General features: G+C 42.7%; 1 protein-coding gene across 1 annotated transcript in view; it reads right to left on the bottom strand.

The window, feature by feature from the left end:
- The window catches only part of LOC119893282 (protein-methionine sulfoxide oxidase mical3a-like), an 89,591-nt gene that overhangs the window by 11,314 nt on the left and 59,039 nt on the right, over positions 1–19,238 (bottom strand). The window contains 19 exon segments of the mRNA XM_038705323.1: positions 354–404; positions 1,223–1,316; positions 2,746–2,853; positions 3,622–3,672; positions 5,204–5,298; positions 5,390–7,433; positions 7,532–7,611; positions 7,706–7,819; positions 7,983–8,057; positions 9,324–9,386; positions 9,871–10,032; positions 10,694–10,786; positions 11,079–11,353; positions 13,116–13,311; positions 15,730–15,823; positions 16,061–16,155; positions 16,863–17,049; positions 17,456–17,563; positions 19,066–19,167. Coding sequence (XP_038561251.1) covers positions 354–404; positions 1,223–1,316; positions 2,746–2,853; positions 3,622–3,672; positions 5,204–5,298; positions 5,390–7,433; positions 7,532–7,611; positions 7,706–7,819; positions 7,983–8,057; positions 9,324–9,386; positions 9,871–10,032; positions 10,694–10,786; positions 11,079–11,353; positions 13,116–13,311; positions 15,730–15,823; positions 16,061–16,155; positions 16,863–17,049; positions 17,456–17,563; positions 19,066–19,167 — 4,087 coding nt within the window.

Here is a 19,238-nt window from a genome sequence, read left to right as displayed (position 1 = left end):
AAGTCAGCCCGCAAACCAATCTATATTTTTATTTCTTTACGTTCTGATTGCATTCATGAAAATGTTCCGTGATCTGAGTCTTGATCAGAGTACAGAAACTCTCCTCATTGAGAGGCAGTGAAGGAGACAAAACACATCCAGAATGAGCACACACAAATCTATGTCGGGACACACATTCTCCTCACATCGCATGCAGCTCGGACTGACGATGACGGACATGTTATGGACGAACAAAGATCGACATGTTCAGAGATGGAGAACTGTTGCAGTGTGTCACCACAGATGGAGCCTACATAACAGTGTCACATGTCATTAATAAAAAGGAAGGAAGGAAACTACAGTAAATCTAATACCTGATCTTCTTTTGTGCTGTTTGGGTAATGTATAAGTACCTTTATACAATCCTTTAAGAGAGTAGAGTAGTAAACAAGTTAAAACATACTCAAACAATTGACAGCAGTAACAGCTGATGGGAAAAGTAAATTGTTATTCCATATCCATAAAGTAAATTAGGATGGAATATACTGTCAACTCTATGAAGGAGAATCTCACTACCTTACTCACATACAAAACCCACATCATATAAATAATGTGTTATTGCTATTGAGCACTATTCATGCCTCACACTCTTATAAAACTCTACCAAATAATGAACTGTGCTGCTCTCTAACAAACAAGGTATTCTTCATCTCAGAAGTATATTGTCTGTGATAGTCCCTTGTCAAGAATAATTTTAGTTTATTACTTTAGAGATACAAATACGTCTTTCTGCTCACTAATCTACATGCCGAAATATGCTTGAGCTCCACTGAATGAATAAAACGGTAAATGCAGAATATGACTTCAACACAATCTAAATGATCGCAGAGGGACACTTTTTCTGAGGTAATGCAATTCTAGGTTACGTCATCCTAACCATCGATATTATTATTATCATTCCCTTCAGAGCTCTGGAATAGACGGAACTCATATCGTATCAAGATGAAACGTGGTCTCACGGAGCCAGCGCTGACACAAAAACATAATTTCATTGTTATACATACAGTAAATCACTTGTAAAATGTTAATCATAAGAGATTTAAATGAGTTATGAAACTTGGTAAACCCTTTAGTTCACTGAATATGAGCACCGTGTCTGTCTGCAGTTGCATTACTGATACACCACACGGGATGGGCGGCTTGATCTAAAAGATGTGTGACGGTATAAGTGCCAAGTTGTTACCTGCTTCTCCTCTCAAAGCTTTTTCCACAGCTACGCCCCTCTCTTCCAACTGTCTCTGCTTCTCCTCCACCTGCTCCAGCTGCCTCTGGATGATCTGAATGAACAAGCAGGTTAGTCACATTATTAGTTAAATGTAGACGGGCGCAAGTACATTAGAAATGACTTGAGTTATCTCACATCACATTGGTGCACAGAATAATAATATCTACCGCTCATTACAAATTACAACTGATTTGTCCCACAGATTCTAATGGAGCGGGCTGCAGACATTACCTCGAACACTTAGTTAACCCTCATTAAAAATTAATGTCTCGAGGCGCAAAGGGAGTACTTTTAATTAGCACTGGAGTGATGTCTACACGTATGAGAGTCTGTTATTATGGGCAAATATTATTTCATGATTTTCACCAAAAACATTTCCTGGGTGTTCCCCTCTTCAGCCCACACCAGACTCTCACTTCTTATTAGCAGTGGCGGTGGCAGGAAATAGGGGGCAATGATGGCCGGGATGCAGCCTCTTAGGACTTCTGAGAGGGGCATGCAGCCTGGTTCGACCCAGACCTTGGGCGCCTATGTTAAACACCTTGTTTAGTAACAACAAACAGCTTGCAGCAGCCAAAGTGTTGGGGCCTTGTGACACACTCAGACATTTAAATCTAAATGCGTTCCTAGTGGAGAGTACTTCACCTTAATCACCTGAACACTGGTAAGTGTCTAAATAACAATTGGTTTAATGTGGGTAAAGCTATGTAAGGGGTGGTTTGAGAGATGCATAAAATGAGAAGAAACAGCTCTATTGTTTTTCCTCCCCGCCTCAGACTCTTAACTTCCTCTGTCAGGGCTGAACTTTATCAGTGTTGTGCAGCAACGGGAGATGAACAAAAAGGGTGGTTTGGGTTCTGAAACTAGCCACTAAAAGGAAGCAAAATTCAGGCCAGCCAACCACAGCTCCAGGAGAAGAGACTTTGGCTTTAGCTTAGTGCTGAGTCAGTGGACTGGCCTGACTGCAGTGTCAACAACATCAATCACGGTGGATTTCCTAACCAATGGATGAATTTGACCGCACTCCAAGACGGTTGAGTCACATTAGAGTGACAATATGGTAAGTTACAAATGAAAAACAACAACAGAACAACACTGAGTAACAGCGACATCTCTAGTATACCACTAACAATACAGATATATACACAGTACACATGAACTATTGTCACATTTTTTGAAGAAAACACCCCTCTGAAAGAGCTATTCAGCACACAAATATGTAAGTAAGCCAACACAAAAGAATATAATAAACCTACTTTAAAGATGACCTCAGAACAAGATAAAGGGCCTGCAACGCTGGCAGTTCTGTGAGGTTGTACTTAACAATGCTAACATGCTAATGTTTAGCAGGTATAATGTCTGCAACAAATTTCATGGCAATCCATGCAATAGTTGCAGAGACATTTCACTCGAAACCACAGATGTCCACCTCACTGCGGTGATAAGAGGAAAAGTCAGAGCATCAGCAAAGGTTCAGTTACCTGGGCTCTGTGCAGCCTCTTGAGTTCTTCCTGCTTGGCTTGTCGTCGTGCGGCCTTCTGGACCCTCCGTGTCAGCTTGGCATTCAGCTCTTCTTCTGTGTAGGTTTTCTGGTGTAATAACAAACACATGGGTCAGAGAGGTCTCATTCACAAGCTGCTAATATGTGGAGTTGACTTCATGGGGCACTGGCCCTTCAGAAAAGTTGGCCAGCAGAGGAGGGGGAAACTCAGATTGGATCTTGTAGAAGGTGAGGGACAACATTGACTAGCACAATGTCATCTAGCTTGGAATATTTAAAACACCACTACAGGCTTGTCTGGGTCTATAAACTGCAATCTCAAGGTATGGTAACATGAAACATCTTAGAATATACGTATACAACTTCACTGCAGCTCTCACGGTTACAGTCCCTCTTCACATTATGAAATCTTCCATGATAATAGGCAATAAAGTATGCCAATAAAGCAGGGATGTTTGCCCTATTAGCTGACTTGTGAGGATGTAAAAAAGTTTGCATAAATCAGGCGGAAGAGAGAAAAGCACTGAAGAAAAAGTGTCAAAGTTATTCCAGTGGCCAGACTGGAGTATAAACAGCGCCACAGTGATAGAAAGGCGGGTTAATGTCAGAGAGGAACAGCCCCTGGTATCGAGAGATGGAGAGGTATCATTGTGACCGGGAAAAGTGAGCAATGAGATTCATGTTTAAACAGAGTGGATATCCAGCATTGAGTGAGTGAGTGGGCGCTGCGTCCGACTGAGTGCAACCAGAGGGGACGGTTAGTTTAAAGCCAGATGCACGTATGGTGTTATGACAGTAAACCGGCACATGCGCGAAGGGGTGGGGGGGTTTTCAATTGGAACGTATGTAATACTACCTTTGAGGCGTACGATCTCTTGAATGCCAGTGCGTGAGGGACATAAACAGACTTAGGGAAGACAAAACAAAACAGGAAGGAAACAAACATGATACAGATGATATGATTAAATGGGTTAATGATTATGTTGAATTGGTCAAAATAAAACATAACAAGACAAAAAAGTAATAACTTAGCTGGTACAATTAAAACAGGCAATGTTAATATCCCACACCAAAACAAAAACAGCTATGTTAATCAGAAATTAGTCAAACAAAATGGTTACAAATCACATTCTTCAGATTCTAACCAAGGATTTTGCTGTCTTACCCTTAAGCAGTAAGACAGGTCTATTATTTTCAATACTATTTCTACAGTTATCCCTACGATAATACATCTAATACACGCCAAGATCTGGAAAACTTTAAAAACACCACAACAGTTACTAGAGACTAGGCAACACGGTTCCTGTGGGCTCTCATTGAATTGCACACGGCCTGGCAGGCATGATACAGATACTGTAGCTGTATGAAGTCCAAATTCAGATCGATATTATTTATGAATGAAAAAAAAAAAAAAAATCATTCTTCATATATGTCGTCAAAGTGAAGAAAACTAAATGACAGCATGTCAGAGTTTTTAAAATGTGTTTACAACGGTTAATGAATTCATGCCTCTGGCCCTGAACTCAACTGCATCTATCTAAACCACCAGACATACCCACACACAGACTGAGCAGCACTGGAGACAATCATTTTGAATTTCAGCCCAACATAATTAATGCAAATGTATTAAAATAAAATTACATGCTATAGGAATTTAGGTTTTGTGTGCTGAATTTCTTCAAAGTCCTAATAAGATATATATGAATCGAGCCTTTTGAAGAGTTCACTCGTTTTGTAATTTTGCTAATGGATATCATTATGATGTGCATTTAACATGTCGTATTGTGGTGTTGAAGACCTTGAAAATGTGTGTTTTTCGAGATTTGGTTGAATGATAAGTATTAAAGATTCATTTGAGGTCAGTCTAAAAGCCAGATGCAAGCTTTCTGAACTTAATGTTAGTATGATATATATATATTTGCCCATTTACAAAATTATGTTCATATGAAATTCAAAATCATTTCACCCCCTCTGCACAATACCTCCTCATCATCTTTCTCCTTTTCTCGAGCAACCTCTTTTTCCCGCTCTCTTTCTTTATGCCTCTCTTTCACCCTCTTTCTTTCCTTTAACTCCCTCCTCTTCTCTTTCTCCAGTTTCTCCTCCTTTATCGCTTCCCTCTGCATGCCTGACACTAGGTCAAAGATGTCCGAATGCCGCTGGGAGTGGAAGAAGTTATTTAAAGGAAAGTGTTTTTTAAAACAGAAATGGATGCAATAGATGTGATGAGGACGCGTCCAGCCTCGCTAAGCCTGCCTGCAAATGTTTCATTCACTCTGGTTTGAAAGGATAAACAGGCACACCTTTTGCAGATGCAGACGTCCAATCAACAATGTCCAATCAAAAATGAGCTCAGGTTGGCTTTGCGAGGCTATACGTGTCTAAAAAACCTAATGACAAAAGATGTAACGTTTCTAATTAGAGTTAGAGTAACTCACATCTGCCTTTGACTTCTGGGAGGACCTCTCCAGGACATCGTCGCAGGACAGGTCTGAGTCCTCTGAGAAGCTCAAGTTTCTGCGTGATTTCAAGTCTGTACCAAACAATAAGCAAAATCAGAAATGTGTTAGATATTTTTTTCTATTTATATAACAATCACTTCTACACTGGGTTACCTTTCTCACCTGATGATTTCCCAGGAGGTGACATTTTCTTCTTCCCAGAGTCCTGAGTGGTGGAACTTGAGGATGGCGTGCTTGGACATGATTTATCATCCTTTTTCTTTTTGTCCTTCTTGTACCCTGAGAACACAGCCTTCCACAGTGACTTGTGTTTGGGCGGTGTCTCGTCCGTGCTGGAGAGCCTGCTGCTGTCGTTCTTGGCCTTTTTCTCCTTCTTATTCTTGCGCGGTGAGAAGAGGGAACTTCGTTTTTTGCTCTTACTCGTAGAGGAGCCATCCGACGATGCCACCGAGCTGTCTAGACTCTTGTTGCTGCTGAAGAAACGCTCGGGTATAGTCTCTGCCTTCTTCGACTCCAGGGCTTTCACGGCTGACATCTTCGGAGATACGGCTGATTTTTTACTTTTTCCAGCAGCCTCTGGGGTTACACTCCAGGCCACTTTAGGTGAGGCACCCTTGTCTATGTCAGATTCTTTCATTTTGTTCAGCTGCTTGGCCATGGCGTCTTTCAGAGCCTGGCTCTTGATGGACTTTTCTCGTGCCCTTATTCTCTCCTCAGCGATCTCCTTAGCCTCTGGGGAGAACTGAGTTGCCCTCTGGTTCTTTGAGGTTGGGTTGACAGAGATATTGGGTTTACCGTTTTCCATTGCTAGAGCCAGATGTAGGGGAGGTTTGTCCCTGCTGGGTTTGCTGGTGGGTGGAGTATAGTACCTGTTCATGCTCGTGTCTGGTGTCCGCTCATCGTAGGTTTCCTCCACGTCATCAGCAAACGGAATCTCCTCCACTGTCTCCACAAACGACTTCCTCACCTCCTCTGGCCGGGGCTTCTTCTTCTTCTCCCTCATGACAACGACTGGAGCAGCTTCGGGATTTGCCTCGGGTGAGGCGGCTTTCCTGGGTGCGGGTTTGGGTGCAGACACGGGGCTCAGCTGGGCCCTCGGAGCAGGAATAGGACTCTTGGTTTTTGCTGGCTCTTTGGCACTTTCAAATCGAGGTTTCTCTGTTCCGTTGCTCCAGGACACCTGGTGTCTCTGCTGCCTGAGCACGGCTGGAGACTGATTAGCAGGCACAGGTGGTGGTGGGCTGGAGGGTGGGGTGAGCATAGTGGAGTCAGACGTGCTGTAGCTGTCACTGTTTGCTGTCTGGCTCGTGGGCATGCTTCCATTCAACCCCAAGCCAGAGCTGCTGCTGAGGTCCCTCTTATCAGAGCCATTACTCTTGGGCTCTGCAGGAGCAATGGGGGTAATGACCTGACCCTCAAGAGTGATGTTGAGTCTGCGAATGACAGCGCGGCCAGTAAAAGCAGGCTTCTGTTCCTCAGACACACCTGGATAATGAGTCTTAACAGGGGTGGAGTCCTGCGTTGGAGCCTTAACAGCGCTCCTCTCTAAGATTTTACTACTGCGGTCCAAAGGAGATAACCCGAGGCTCTTCCTGATCTCTGCACTCTTTAACCAAAATTCCTCAATGATATCTGCCTTTTTAGATGGAGTTTCCTCTGTTGAGGAATCTATGGGCATTGAGGACTCAGGTGTTCCCTTGTCTGTTTTGGTCATGGGCGTAGAAGTGACTGCGGGGACAGGCTGAGTTCTCACGGGAGAGTCAGAGATGAGAGGGGATGAAGGTTCCTGGCAGGGCAAAGGCTGAGCACAGATCGGGGAGAGGGGGTTGCCCGTGAGAGGGCAAATAGAGCGGTGAGGATAGACCGGAGATTTAGGCCTGCAAGTCTCTGGTAGGGGGGTGGGCTGAGAGCGGATTGGGGAGCCAACAGGTGACTTGACGGGGGATCTGATGGGTGATCTGACAGGTGACTCGATGTCTGGCTTGACTGGAGAGCTATTGGGTGATTTGGTGGGTGAAATAAGTGGAGGTGAAGCAGGGACATTGACAGGGGAAGCAGCGGCAGCAATAGTAGGAGAAGGGACAGAAGAAGGATCCTGGACTGGCGAAGGGCACAGTGGACTCTTGGCGGCTGGAGAAGGACATGGAGTTATCCTCTTCACTTCCTCAGGAATGAACAGGTCTGGGAAAAAGCGGGAGCCCGGAGACTTCACCACAGTTATGTGAAGAAGAAACAGAGAAGATCAGGAATTAGTCAAAACTAACATCACAAACTTTCAACTTGAGCAGTGTGGAATTATCTCACCTGTGTTTCAGGCTCTGGAGCTGGTTTGAGTGGGGAAAGGACAACTTCTTCTTTCTGCATGGGGCTGACACAGGATGGTTCTGAATGCACAAACAACAAAAATGGTACTGCTTTTTATTTGTGTAAAAAGATATCCCTGTGATAAATTTTGAGGAATGTGAGGTGACCATGTACCAATACTGGAGGTGACAGTCAGACTTTCTGATTTCTTGTCTTCCTCTGGAAGCACTTCAGCACACTCAGGCTGATGCAAACGAGCCTCAGCCTCTGCATCTGAAGGGATGTCATCTAGAACACAACATATGGAATATTTATGTTACTCAGCTTTATACTTGTAATTATTTCTATCATTTTATTGCAATGGAGCAGAGTCCTTTGTGAATCAAACATGTTTTTTTAAAGAACTTATTCATTACTATGTGTTTGTATGTATGTATGTATTACAGCTCACCCTGATCCATCTCTGTACCAGGTTCCATATCTGGACTGTCTGCTTCTGCTTCTAGATCCTCATCCTCACAGGGCTCTGGCACGACAAAGAAAAGGCAAAAAGAAAATGAGTCAACTGGTTACACATTCATTCTTCGGTCAGTAACAGAGCGAGAACTTATTCAACTTTCAAAAACCTAACCTAAACTGAACTTTTCTCGGAAATTCTTGCTGCAGGCAAAACTTTAAAAAAGAGAGGACCAGGGTTCCAAGTTCGTTGAATGAAATAATCTATCAGACCAATTTTGAAGAGTGGAGCTCAGTTATAGGAAAAAAAATATATATGGCTGAAAAAAGGATGAAAAGGCTTCAAAACCAAAATCCTTTTTTCTTTCTGAGGACAGCTTTAAGGAATGTTTTCTGGCAAGAAAATCATAAATTAGTTTTGCATACAAATAAAATCGTGTATAGGTCTGAATAAATATGAACTAAGGATGGGCACAGAGTAGCATTAGTAAATGAATACATGCAGCTATCCATTTTAAAATTAGCAAATGGATGACATTTGAACCAAGCAAAAGCAGAACCAAAAAGGTAAATGACACTGGTTAAGAGACGAGCAGCAGTTAGTCGTGTAAACAAAGTTTGTTGGGAGAGACAATTTTTCTAACAAAACTAAAACAGGGACCCACACAGTTAATTCATGATATTGTGAAATAAAATCACAACCTTAAAAGTCACCTCTGCTAAATGCATTAAATAGGCCACTGTTCAGGTGGGTGCACAGGCACATTTTGAAAGAACTAGTGGGTATGAGCATGAGAAGATCTTCTCGAAGCTTTTAACCCAGAACACAAGTGCTGCCCATGAATTGAAATATATGTGTAGGACTTCTCATTTCATTCATTCAAGGTTTTAAACAGTTCATAAAGTACCTGAACGGCTTCATTATCTGAACTTAGTGCAAGTACAAGTGGCATTTAAGGTTAGTTCAAAAATGTAATAACAGTACAAGCAGATACCTCACACATTACCCATCAGGGCAAGAAACACGGCAGCGTTAAGTGTTTCCAGCACTTGATAGACTGTCTCTGGAATACATTACACTGCAGTGCAATGTACTATGTGAGTAGAAATAATACATATTTTGGAAGTTGGAAGGGTTGGATGAGAGGTTGGGAAGTGAAAGGTGACCCAAAGTGTGCAGAACTCGTTGAGAGCGACAGCCTTACAGCATGCATGCTTGTGAGTTTACTGGTCTCGGCATGTGCTTCTGCATGCTCCAGAAAAAAAGGCCAGCCGGAAGACAGATAGAGTACGAGTCTGAAACGGGATATCGTGATCCCTTTTAAGTCTGTGCTACCTCCAGACATGGACTCCAACCAGACTCTCACTGCCTCGTGTCGGGCGGATGTGTGGGCAGGGGCTACGTTCAAACCAGAAGATACAGAACAACAAGGGATAGATGGCAGGAAAATAACAGTAAAGTAATTAGACACATGGGAAAGAACATAGCAGAACACAACGGAACAAAGCAGAACAAAATCAAAAGAATTGACAAGGGGGTTAAATGGTGCGCTGGGATGTGGTTGAAGAACTTCAAATTCACCCCAGAGGACCAACAGCGCCTCTGAACGACAAATTAATAATGATTACACACAAAATTAGACATTCCAAAAAAATAAAAAAGCAACGTGACAAAAAATGTACAAAATCAGAGATGATAATAAACAACAGGTGGGTTAGTTGGGGGAGGTGGCTCCTCCTGTCACAAACACAGACATAAAAACAGAACAGCAGCAGCCACACTGGCGAAATGAGACACACTGATCCTTAACCCTGTAAGGCCTACAGTTTGGGACTCGCCCAGCAAAGTCTTCCCAGGTGTTCAGCTCCTCTGGGTGGGTTACCTGTGGAGGAGGGCTGCGTGAGCTCAGAGGGCTGGGAGAGTTGGGAGGCAGAGGCCGGCTGGCCATCCTTGTCTCCCTCAGAGTCGAGGTGTGTTCTCACCAAACCTGGAATGGCCTGGGGATCCACAGGCTGCAGGATTTGTTGGATCTGTACGTTCCTGGCTGAATGAGGGTGTCAGCATATGGTGTAGTGTTGTGTTTAAGGGGTTGTGGTTAAGTTGTGTATGCAGAGATGGATAACACACACAATAGTAGAAGAAGAAGAAGAAGAAGAGGAAGAAGAAGAGAGGAGGGAAAAGACAGGACAAAAATGAAAGGGAGAAGGCAGAAAGACAGTTAGAATACACTGGCAAAAAAAAAATCATCAGAGAGGCGAGGGAGAGGAAGGCTGCATGCACTGTACAGCAAAAATAAAGTTAAATTATAAAACCGAGCTTCAAATATATAACGTTAAAGAAAAAAACAACATCCATTTGTTGAACAGAACTATTCTGCAACCCAATACCAAACCATAACTGCACAGCCTAGAGGGGGAAACCCAAAAATCTCTGACACGCATCAGGGTTAGTGTAATAAAGCCATATTCAAAAAACTGAGGTATTAAACAGCAGGTTAACGTGGGATGAGCCTCACTGTAACTCTTTAAAAGAAACACACTTATGAACAACAAAATCCTTTAAAACACAACTGCAACCGACAAACCAAAGACAACAAAGAGAACAAAATAAAAGCCACACTCTTGAATCCTTGAAAAAGAAACCCAAACCAGCCAGGATTATCTATCACGCTCAAAGTTACTGCAAACGCATCCACAGGCTGCTACCTTTAAATGTACCAACATCCTCTTCATCTGTGAGGTACTTCTCCAGCCAAAGGCCTGACTGGAGCTCTCTATTCCAGGGGCAGTAATCCCCCTCTGCCAGCAGGGGGAGACGGAGGCCCAACAACAAAACCACACAAACACACACACACAAGCAACACAGTGGAAAGGGGGAAGTAATGAAGAGGAGGGGATGGAAAAGGAGGAAAGAAGAAGAGGATGAGGACAACAATGTTTGGGACAATGACACTTCACGACACAGACTTCGCCAACAGGTCAAATGGAGACTGACGTGGGGTGTTAACATACACCAATGGAAACAAACTACATTTCCGGTTTTCATAGAAATCATGTTGTAATCACACCAACGAGCGAAAAACAAATTTACCATCGCTTGACTCCTCAGCATCTTCATCCTCATCTTCATCCTCCTCCTCCTCCTCCTCCTCCTCCTCTTCATCTACTTCCCCGTCTCTGCTGACCGCGTCGGCCAAAGCCTCGTCCTCTCCCTCCTCACCCCTCAGCTTGGCGTGAAGCCCTACCGCATCCTTCCAGGGAACGCCGCCAAGGTCTGAGGGGCTGGGAGCTTGCTGTTCCACCTCCTCCTGATCCTGATCCTGGTCCTCCTGCTCGTCCTCCTCCTCCATGTCTGACTCCGAGCTACTGTTGGAAAGCAGAGGAGGAGTCCCAGTAAAGTGTTAGAACAAGTGAGAGGGGAAATCAGTCAAAGCAACACAAGCAAAGGACTGAACTTCAACGTGTTGCTAAAAAGTAATTTTTAAGCAAAAATTCATTGGTATGGAGAAGAAGTGATAAAATTAATAAATCAGCTCCCTATTTTTTTCTTCTACAGTGAAATGAAAAAGTAGCTTACCAGTTACCTTCAGAAGTCACATATTTTAGTTAAATAAAGTCCACCAGTGTGCAACCTAAGGGTGTATTCACACCGGTCTTGTTTGGCACTAGAGTTTGTTTTCTCCCCTTGGTGCAGATCTTTCGGAAATGTGGGAATCCAGGAATCGCACTATGGTGCAAACCAAACAACCGTACTGAGACCTGGCTGAAGAGGTGGTCTCAGTACAGTTCCAAGTAAACTCTGGTAAGGTTTAATGTGTGAACATGGCCCCGACATCAATCCGACCCGACTGAGGAAAGCACTCTGCCCTTTTTTAAGTTAACAAGCTCTCATAATAAGTGCAGATTGTGTGTTTAATTACACTGATAACTACCTCATATGTACCTCATAATGTAATTAGCGGTGATGAAATGGCTAAACATGACTCATTAGTGATGGCACTACACATAGCAGTATGCATTCTGCCAGAGCTTTTATAGTAAAGTTTGCTTTGTGAATAGAAAGCTTCCTGCTTTTACCCACTCCAGAAGTTCTGTCCAACTAATGGATGAACTTAGCACATATGTGGTTTTGTTTACAAACTCTGGTTCACTTGCAAAAAGGTGTGAAAGCGAACAAAAAAAAAAAAAATCAACGTTGTATTAGATCGTGTCACATTATATCAGAATATATACACCACTAAGCAAGCAGCACCATGAAGACCAAGGAACTCTCCAAACAGGTCAGGGACAAAGTTGTGGAGAAGTACAGATCAGGGTTGGGTTATAGAAAAATATCCAAAACTTTGAACGTCCCACGGAGCACTATTAAAGCTTTTGGCCAAATGGAAAAAATATGGAAGCACAACAAACCTGCCAAGAGAGGGCTGCCCACCAAAAGGACTGCATTAATCAGACAGGCAACAAAAAGCTCCACAGGGGAGACTGGAGTATCTGTTCACTGGAGGACTTTAAATAGAGCTGGGCTTTACAGATGAGTGGCCAGAAAAAAAGGCATTGCTTAAAGAAAAAAAAACAAACAAGCACATATGTTAGGTGTTCGCCAAAAGGCATGTGGGAGACTACCCAAACATACGGAAGAAGGTACTCTGGTCAGATGAGACTAAAATTGAGCTTTTTGGCCCCCAAGAAAAAACACAATCCATTTGAGAATCTGTGGTATGACTTAAAGAACGCTGTGCACCAGCAGAACCCGTCCAGTAATGGAGTGGTTTGCCTTGAAGAATGGGCAAAAATCCCAGTGGCTGGATCTGCAAAGCTTATAGATGCATACCCCAAGAGACTTGCAGCTGTAATTGCCGCAAAAGGCGGCTCTACAAAGTATTGAGTTTGGAGGGGTGAATACTTATGTACGCCCAAGTTTTCAGTTTTTTTGGCTTATTTCTTGTTTGATTCACAACAAAAATATTTAGCATCTTCAAAGTGGTAGGAATGGTGTGTAAATCAATTGATACAAACCGCAAAGAAATCCAATCCAATATCAGGTTGTAAAATAAAAAATCCAAATATTATGCATGCTTGAGACATTCAACAACAGAGCATAAAAATACCATCATTTTTATGCTCTTACCTGGAGCCCAGGTCAGCATCTGTGGCCTTGTCCAGCACACTGCTGAGGTTGTGCTCTGCCAGTGTCTCCTCTGGCACCTCCTCCAGCTCCTCCTCCCGCTGCAGGGACAGGCGGTAGTTTTCCAACTCGATGCGCTCTGGAGTTCCCCGCAGACGCTTAGCTAGACTAGGCTCCTGCAGGCCGTTGACCTCCGGTACTGGGGTTGACACGCGAGCATCAGGGGTGGGCAGCAGGTTGGAGATAGGCAGAGGAAAGAGAGCACAAAAAAAGGCAACTGAGAATCAAGTAGGTGCAACAGTAGAGAGGAGAGGAACAGAGAAAAACACAACCCTCCGCAGTGCAGGAGCCATGCAGGACTGATTAAAAGGTGCATCTTTAAGCCTTTAACTGTATTTATTTGTCTGTGTATTTAACTGAGTCAAAACAAATTTACTGTGTCACTATTTGTGAAAAGTAGTGTGATTATGGCTGCAAATTCTGACAATGTTTTTTTCCCCCCCATACAAATTCGTTATTAGATTACTTATTGCCATTTACTCCCACTACACCAGCACAACAACTTGATATTTTCAAAAAGGACAAACTGACAAGGACACACCAATTTAAGATCTCTAATTTATTGCATTAGATTATATTCCTACAGCAAATAGTATCAACAAACACAAATAAGGTAACACTCTAAAATAGTTATTGGTACAAACTTGGTTGGTGTCTTGCCCTTCTCCCATCCTGAGAAGCAAATCTTAAAACTGTATTTATTTCGGAAATGTGTCATTCAAATTTACTTGGATGATTGTGAATGTAAGTGGAATGAATTAAATTAAGTATAAGTTATACGACACGTATTTCCACTCACTTAAGCAGAGACAGAACTCCAGTCCTCGAGATTGGACAAAATGACAGACAATTCCCTAAAGCAATGACGCTCGAGTAAATCCCACTAAAAAGGATGGACGTGACAGTGAATGCGTGACATCTGATACTGCGCCATAAGTGATGTTGTGTGGATGAGGAATGTGGTCAAACGACTGTAATGGTTTCCTTTTGGTTGGTTGATCTTTCCATCAAAACCAACCCTGAAATTAAAAGGGCTAAAGCGACCCATGACCTAACAAATGCAATTTGCACTGTTTTTCAGGCTTTCCAACATGTTCATATTTACAATTATTTCTAAATTTATTCTTATTTATTCTCTAATGAAAAGATCTACACAATGTGACATGATTTTCCTAAACAGATACTATAATGATGCATCTATTTTTGCAATACTATTTTTCCATGTCACCCATTTTTAGTAATGAAAGTAAGTCCTTAATTTTGTTAATATCTGGAATTAATGTTACATATGTTTATCGTATTACTACAGTATTTATGAGTAAGAATTTTAATTCATAATACTATACTTGCCACACATGGCAGCAGGCCTAAACGTAACTTACTTAAATTCCAGTTCTTTTTCTGGGAATCTTACCAGCCGGTTTTGTCCAGCTCTTTCTACTCACATTTACTATAATTAACTATAATATCCGATGCAATTAATGTAGCACAGATGTACTGTTAGCTTAGCTGCAATCTGTCAGGGGTGAGAGGGTGAGGGATGCAGGAGGACAGGGCAGCCGAGAAGGTCGGACAGAGGAGTGAAAATCACAGGAGAACCAATCACAGGCACTAATTCAAGCTCTCAGTTTTAAGCTGCTCTGATAGGAGGGGTGAAAGGTAAAGCTCACAAAAGCACTGATACAGGCACTTCATCACAGTGTGGTGAGTTTCAGTAAGGGGGATACTGTAGGCGCAGAACAACTTACAGTGAGAAAGAAACACATCACAAAGCAGGCTCTAAAAGAAACACATCACACAGGAGGAGGTAGAGCTAGAAGTGTGCAGTCACAGGCCACTAGAGGTTACAATCACAAAAAGAATAAAGCTTGGCTCTTCGTTAAACACACAGGCAGGTTAAATAAATTTTTATGTAATTCATTTAGGATGTATGAATGTTTTGCTATTAGCCAAATCTTGAGAAAGCGGGCACATTACTGCCACATCTCATGTAAAACTTAATACTGTCTACTTGACCAGAGATGACCAGCTCTGTCCTGCTGTTTAATTTCCAAGCCAAGAAAAAGAAATAAACTTAAGATGCACCATTCACTTTTAAAATTATGCTGCCAGAGCACTGCTTAACTGCCTCGGCCAATCACAAGTCATAAAATGGCTGCCATAGAAACAGAAAGAATGCTGCATCTTCAAGAAATAAATCAATCACTGAGACGAAGAATCACAAGATTTACATGAACGCTTCGCAGGCTCAGTGAGTTAACAAAATCAGCTAAATACAATCCCACTGACATTAGTTGGCAAAGAGTAAAAGGAAGTAAGAAAGGAAAAAAAGGATGGACAAGAGAGTCATGCTAGAGGAGGTCGAGCAGGACATTGATGGTGAAACAGCAGAAGAGGTAGATGCAGTAGGTACACAGGAAGGGAGAGTCTAGAGGGTTGTGTGCCACCTGGTGGCAGGTCCAGGAGAGTGTGCGGCGGAGGGTACGCAGCGGGACTCCCACGCCCATGGCCAGACGGCAGGGCGCAGCCACCACAGCAAGAGAGGAAAGTGTGGTACCTGAGGGCTGGAGCTCGGCCGAGGGGGCTGCTGCTGCCATCGCTCTTCCGGGGGCGTCCACGGTCGCCGTAGGAGTTTGGGGTGCCTGGTTTTCCTGCAAAAGTTGAAAGACAGGTGACGTCAACCACTGCAAAGTGTTGGGAGACACAAGTGCTCTTGGACGGTCTGTGCACAAGAACAAAAGGTTAAAGGGAAAAAAACTGTTCCATCTCGATAGGCCCCTGCCTACACACTGCATTCTGAAGACAAACCAAAACATTTATTTCTTCATTGTTAGTCAGCCAAGCCTGATTTCCACCAGGATTTCAATTAAGTAAATAAAAATAGGTACCTTAGCAGTGATTGGAGCAGGGGAGGGAGCAGGCCTCTTTCTCTGAGCGTAGCCAGACAGACGGTAACAGTAGTGGGGCTTGCAGTAAAATTTCCCTGCAGGATAAAGAAGACAACACATAAGCAAATAAATAATATGTGCACTGCATATTCTGCAGACTTCACCGCACAGGGTCCATAGGCTTCATCTGTTCTGTAGAAGTCGTTGTGTGTTTTTCCATTCAGAATAAAAAAAATTCCTTCCTTTCTGTCTCAATGAGTGGGTTTAAGTCCCACGACTAACTGGGGAAAAAAAACAGCTACTCTGTCTCAATGAACAATCTGCTGCCTGTCCTTGAGTACAATAGGCAACTCCAATAGAGGAAAAACATGGAATCATAAGACTGCCCTCAACTCTCAACTGGGATCAATGTAATGTAATGGCTGAGATTTCCACATTAAAAGACTGAAGGTGCTGAAATTTCACGTGGTTAAAGCATCTTTCAAAACATTCTGGAGGCACAAAAATGAGACAAGCCTGGTGAAATCTGGTGCAGTGAATGTGCTGCTTTCAGCTCATTCATCTTAATGTCTCTGGTTTGTATATCTGTGGATGGAGTTGGAGATTGTGGTGTGTCTGTCTGCCTTAATCTCTTTTTTGATACAACCACTGGAGAGCGCCAAAGTCAAACATTTTTCAAATTCTACAGTTGCTTTTTTTTTTATGCTGGTGCATTCAATTCATTTTGGCTGCAGCTGATGTTTAGGACTTTAGGATGGATGGGATATCAATGGAATACTATTTATCTTAATGTTAGACTTACCATCTTCCACATCAAAGGCATAGGAGGAAAGTCGTAGTGTGGTGCCACAGTATTCACACTTGAAGCAGCTGCGATGGAAGAACTTCCCCTCTGCACTCAGCCTCTCCATCACATACACACGCTTTCGGCAGAAGAAGCACACATCGCTGCCGCCAATATTGACAGGGAACTCTTTTCTGAGAGAGCCCTGTGGAAGGATACAGTATTGATCAGTTTTCAGGAAAAAAATAAAGGAAACATATGGGAGAGGAGAGGAGAGGGTTGAATACATCAAAGATTAAGTAGACATCAAGCCACACGCTCACACACCAGGCCACTGTCGAAGTATGCTGGGTATCGAACTACTTTATAACCTAATAAAAATACCACAACAGAGCAAGTCTATGGTTATGTCTCAGCAGGAACAGCGATCAAATGATCTACAAACACATCCCAAACTGCAGTTACTTGTTGAGCAAACAGACACTCTATAGCTAAAGGGAGATGGATCGAGGTTAAACTGTGACACACACAATGTATCAACAGCACTCTGGCAAGTGAGGCTTTCATCTATACAGCTACGTGCCTTCTACTCCCCGGGACAGCATGCTTACCAAATCCCTCTTTTCAGGTGGGGGCTTAGGGTCTTCCTGAGAATGAAGCTGATTGGCTATTTGCTCAGCCAATGTGCTAACGCCGCCTGTGTACATCCTTACATAGCGCTGTCACCAGCATTAGGGGGGGAAAAAAGACAGGTGGGACAAACATTAGAAAATGATGGATGAAAAAGAAAGATTAGAAACAGAGGGAAGAGGTGGGGAGAGGAGAGTGTAAGGCAGTGGTCCTCAAACTATTTTCTGTCAAACCCCGACTTTTAGAAGAAAAGAAAGTTTACTCCAGCAAAAGTGGATTTCATTTTTATCAATCATTAACACATGCGATTAAAATAAAAGAAAGATTCAGGTAGGCAGAATAGCCTTGCTTGCATCAAAGCCCTTTTTTGTGTTTATACCACCACATGACACATTCATGCAACTTTAGGTCTGCTCAACATCCATGCCCCCCGACCAGTGGCATTATGCCCCCCAAGGTGGGACAGACCCCAGTTTGAGAACCACTGTTGTAAGGAGATCACTTGTCATAGCAACAAGAGCTTCAACACGGGAAGTGTTCACAAACAATGTTTCCATGCTTGATTGATCAAGCGTTGAGATGTGCTGAAAGCCGCAGCTAGCTGCAAAACCAAATATAGCTTATAAACAAATGCCCTCAGTCAAACAAATAATTCCACTGTTCATTTACGGGCCAACAAAGAGCATTATTGGATTTAGGACATCAAAAAAAAGCAACTATTCACCAGTATGACATTTTGAAAGACAACAGCCACCAAAGTGTACCTGTGCTTCTGTAACATCACTGTTCATGAAGACTACTATATGTGCTTAGTAAAAGCAGTCATGCATTTTTCATTCACTTGCACACACACAGTGGCACTCACCCGGTACTGTATACTGTATACTCATTGAACAATTGATTGAACAAAAGAAAATGCTGGAAGGGGCCATTCAAACTGGTTTGTTATTGTCTGAACTCAAAGAGTCAGTATATGAAAACATTAGTTTAATACCCAAGTTAAATCTACACCAGGATTAAGTTTCAATCTATTAAGACTAAAAAAAAAAAAGTTATCTTATCCTGAAGAATTGAGGTGAAATGTAACATGAGGCACACTTTATATAGATATAGATTTTAGTAAGCTTTACTGTGCTGCAGTCCCACTGCATTACAAAGCTGTTACTCTACCACAGTTGGAACTGTGCTTGTCAACATGACAATTAGACTAGATGAGATTTTTGTTGCCAAGCTGCTATTTCAATTCTCAACAACAACTTGGGACTCCCTTGGCAATATAACTATGGGAATTTTAATTAAGATCAAGCACACTCCAGCTAAAAATATTTTGATATCTGTTCAGTTAGAGTCACAGTCATAAAGGACTGATTACTCAACCACATACTAATTACAACAACCACAGTAAACAATCAACAGGGTTGCAAATGAGTCTCTTAGTATTTCACAACAAGCAGCCAGCTTTTCAAGCAAGTCACAGGTGAGCTTCAGTCGTGTCGAACAACTTCTGCCAATGAGAAGATGCATCTTCCAAGTGCAGGTGTAGTGTGTTAGTGTCACCAAGCTCCATTCCTTCCAGGTGTGAAATGACTACCTGTCTCAAGGTGTCAGAGGAGGAGAGGGGAGAATCAGGTGGAGACCGGGCTCGGGCCAAGTGCCACTGCTCCATAAAAAAATGTGAGGGCTTTTTCTTAGGCTCCACAAAAAGGAGAGAGGAGAGCAGTTAAACGTTTCAAAAATGTCAATTTAACAAGTGAAATATGAACT

This window comes from Micropterus salmoides, unplaced genomic scaffold, assembly GCF_014851395.1.
Source record: "Micropterus salmoides isolate LMB-PRFRI ecotype aquatic unplaced genomic scaffold, ASM1485139v1 Ms_hic_scaffold_8, whole genome shotgun sequence".
NCBI lineage: Eukaryota > Metazoa > Chordata > Actinopteri > Centrarchiformes > Centrarchidae > Micropterus > Micropterus salmoides.
The sequence above is the reverse complement of the archived record's forward strand: the minus strand, read 5'-3'. Positions and strand labels throughout refer to the sequence as shown.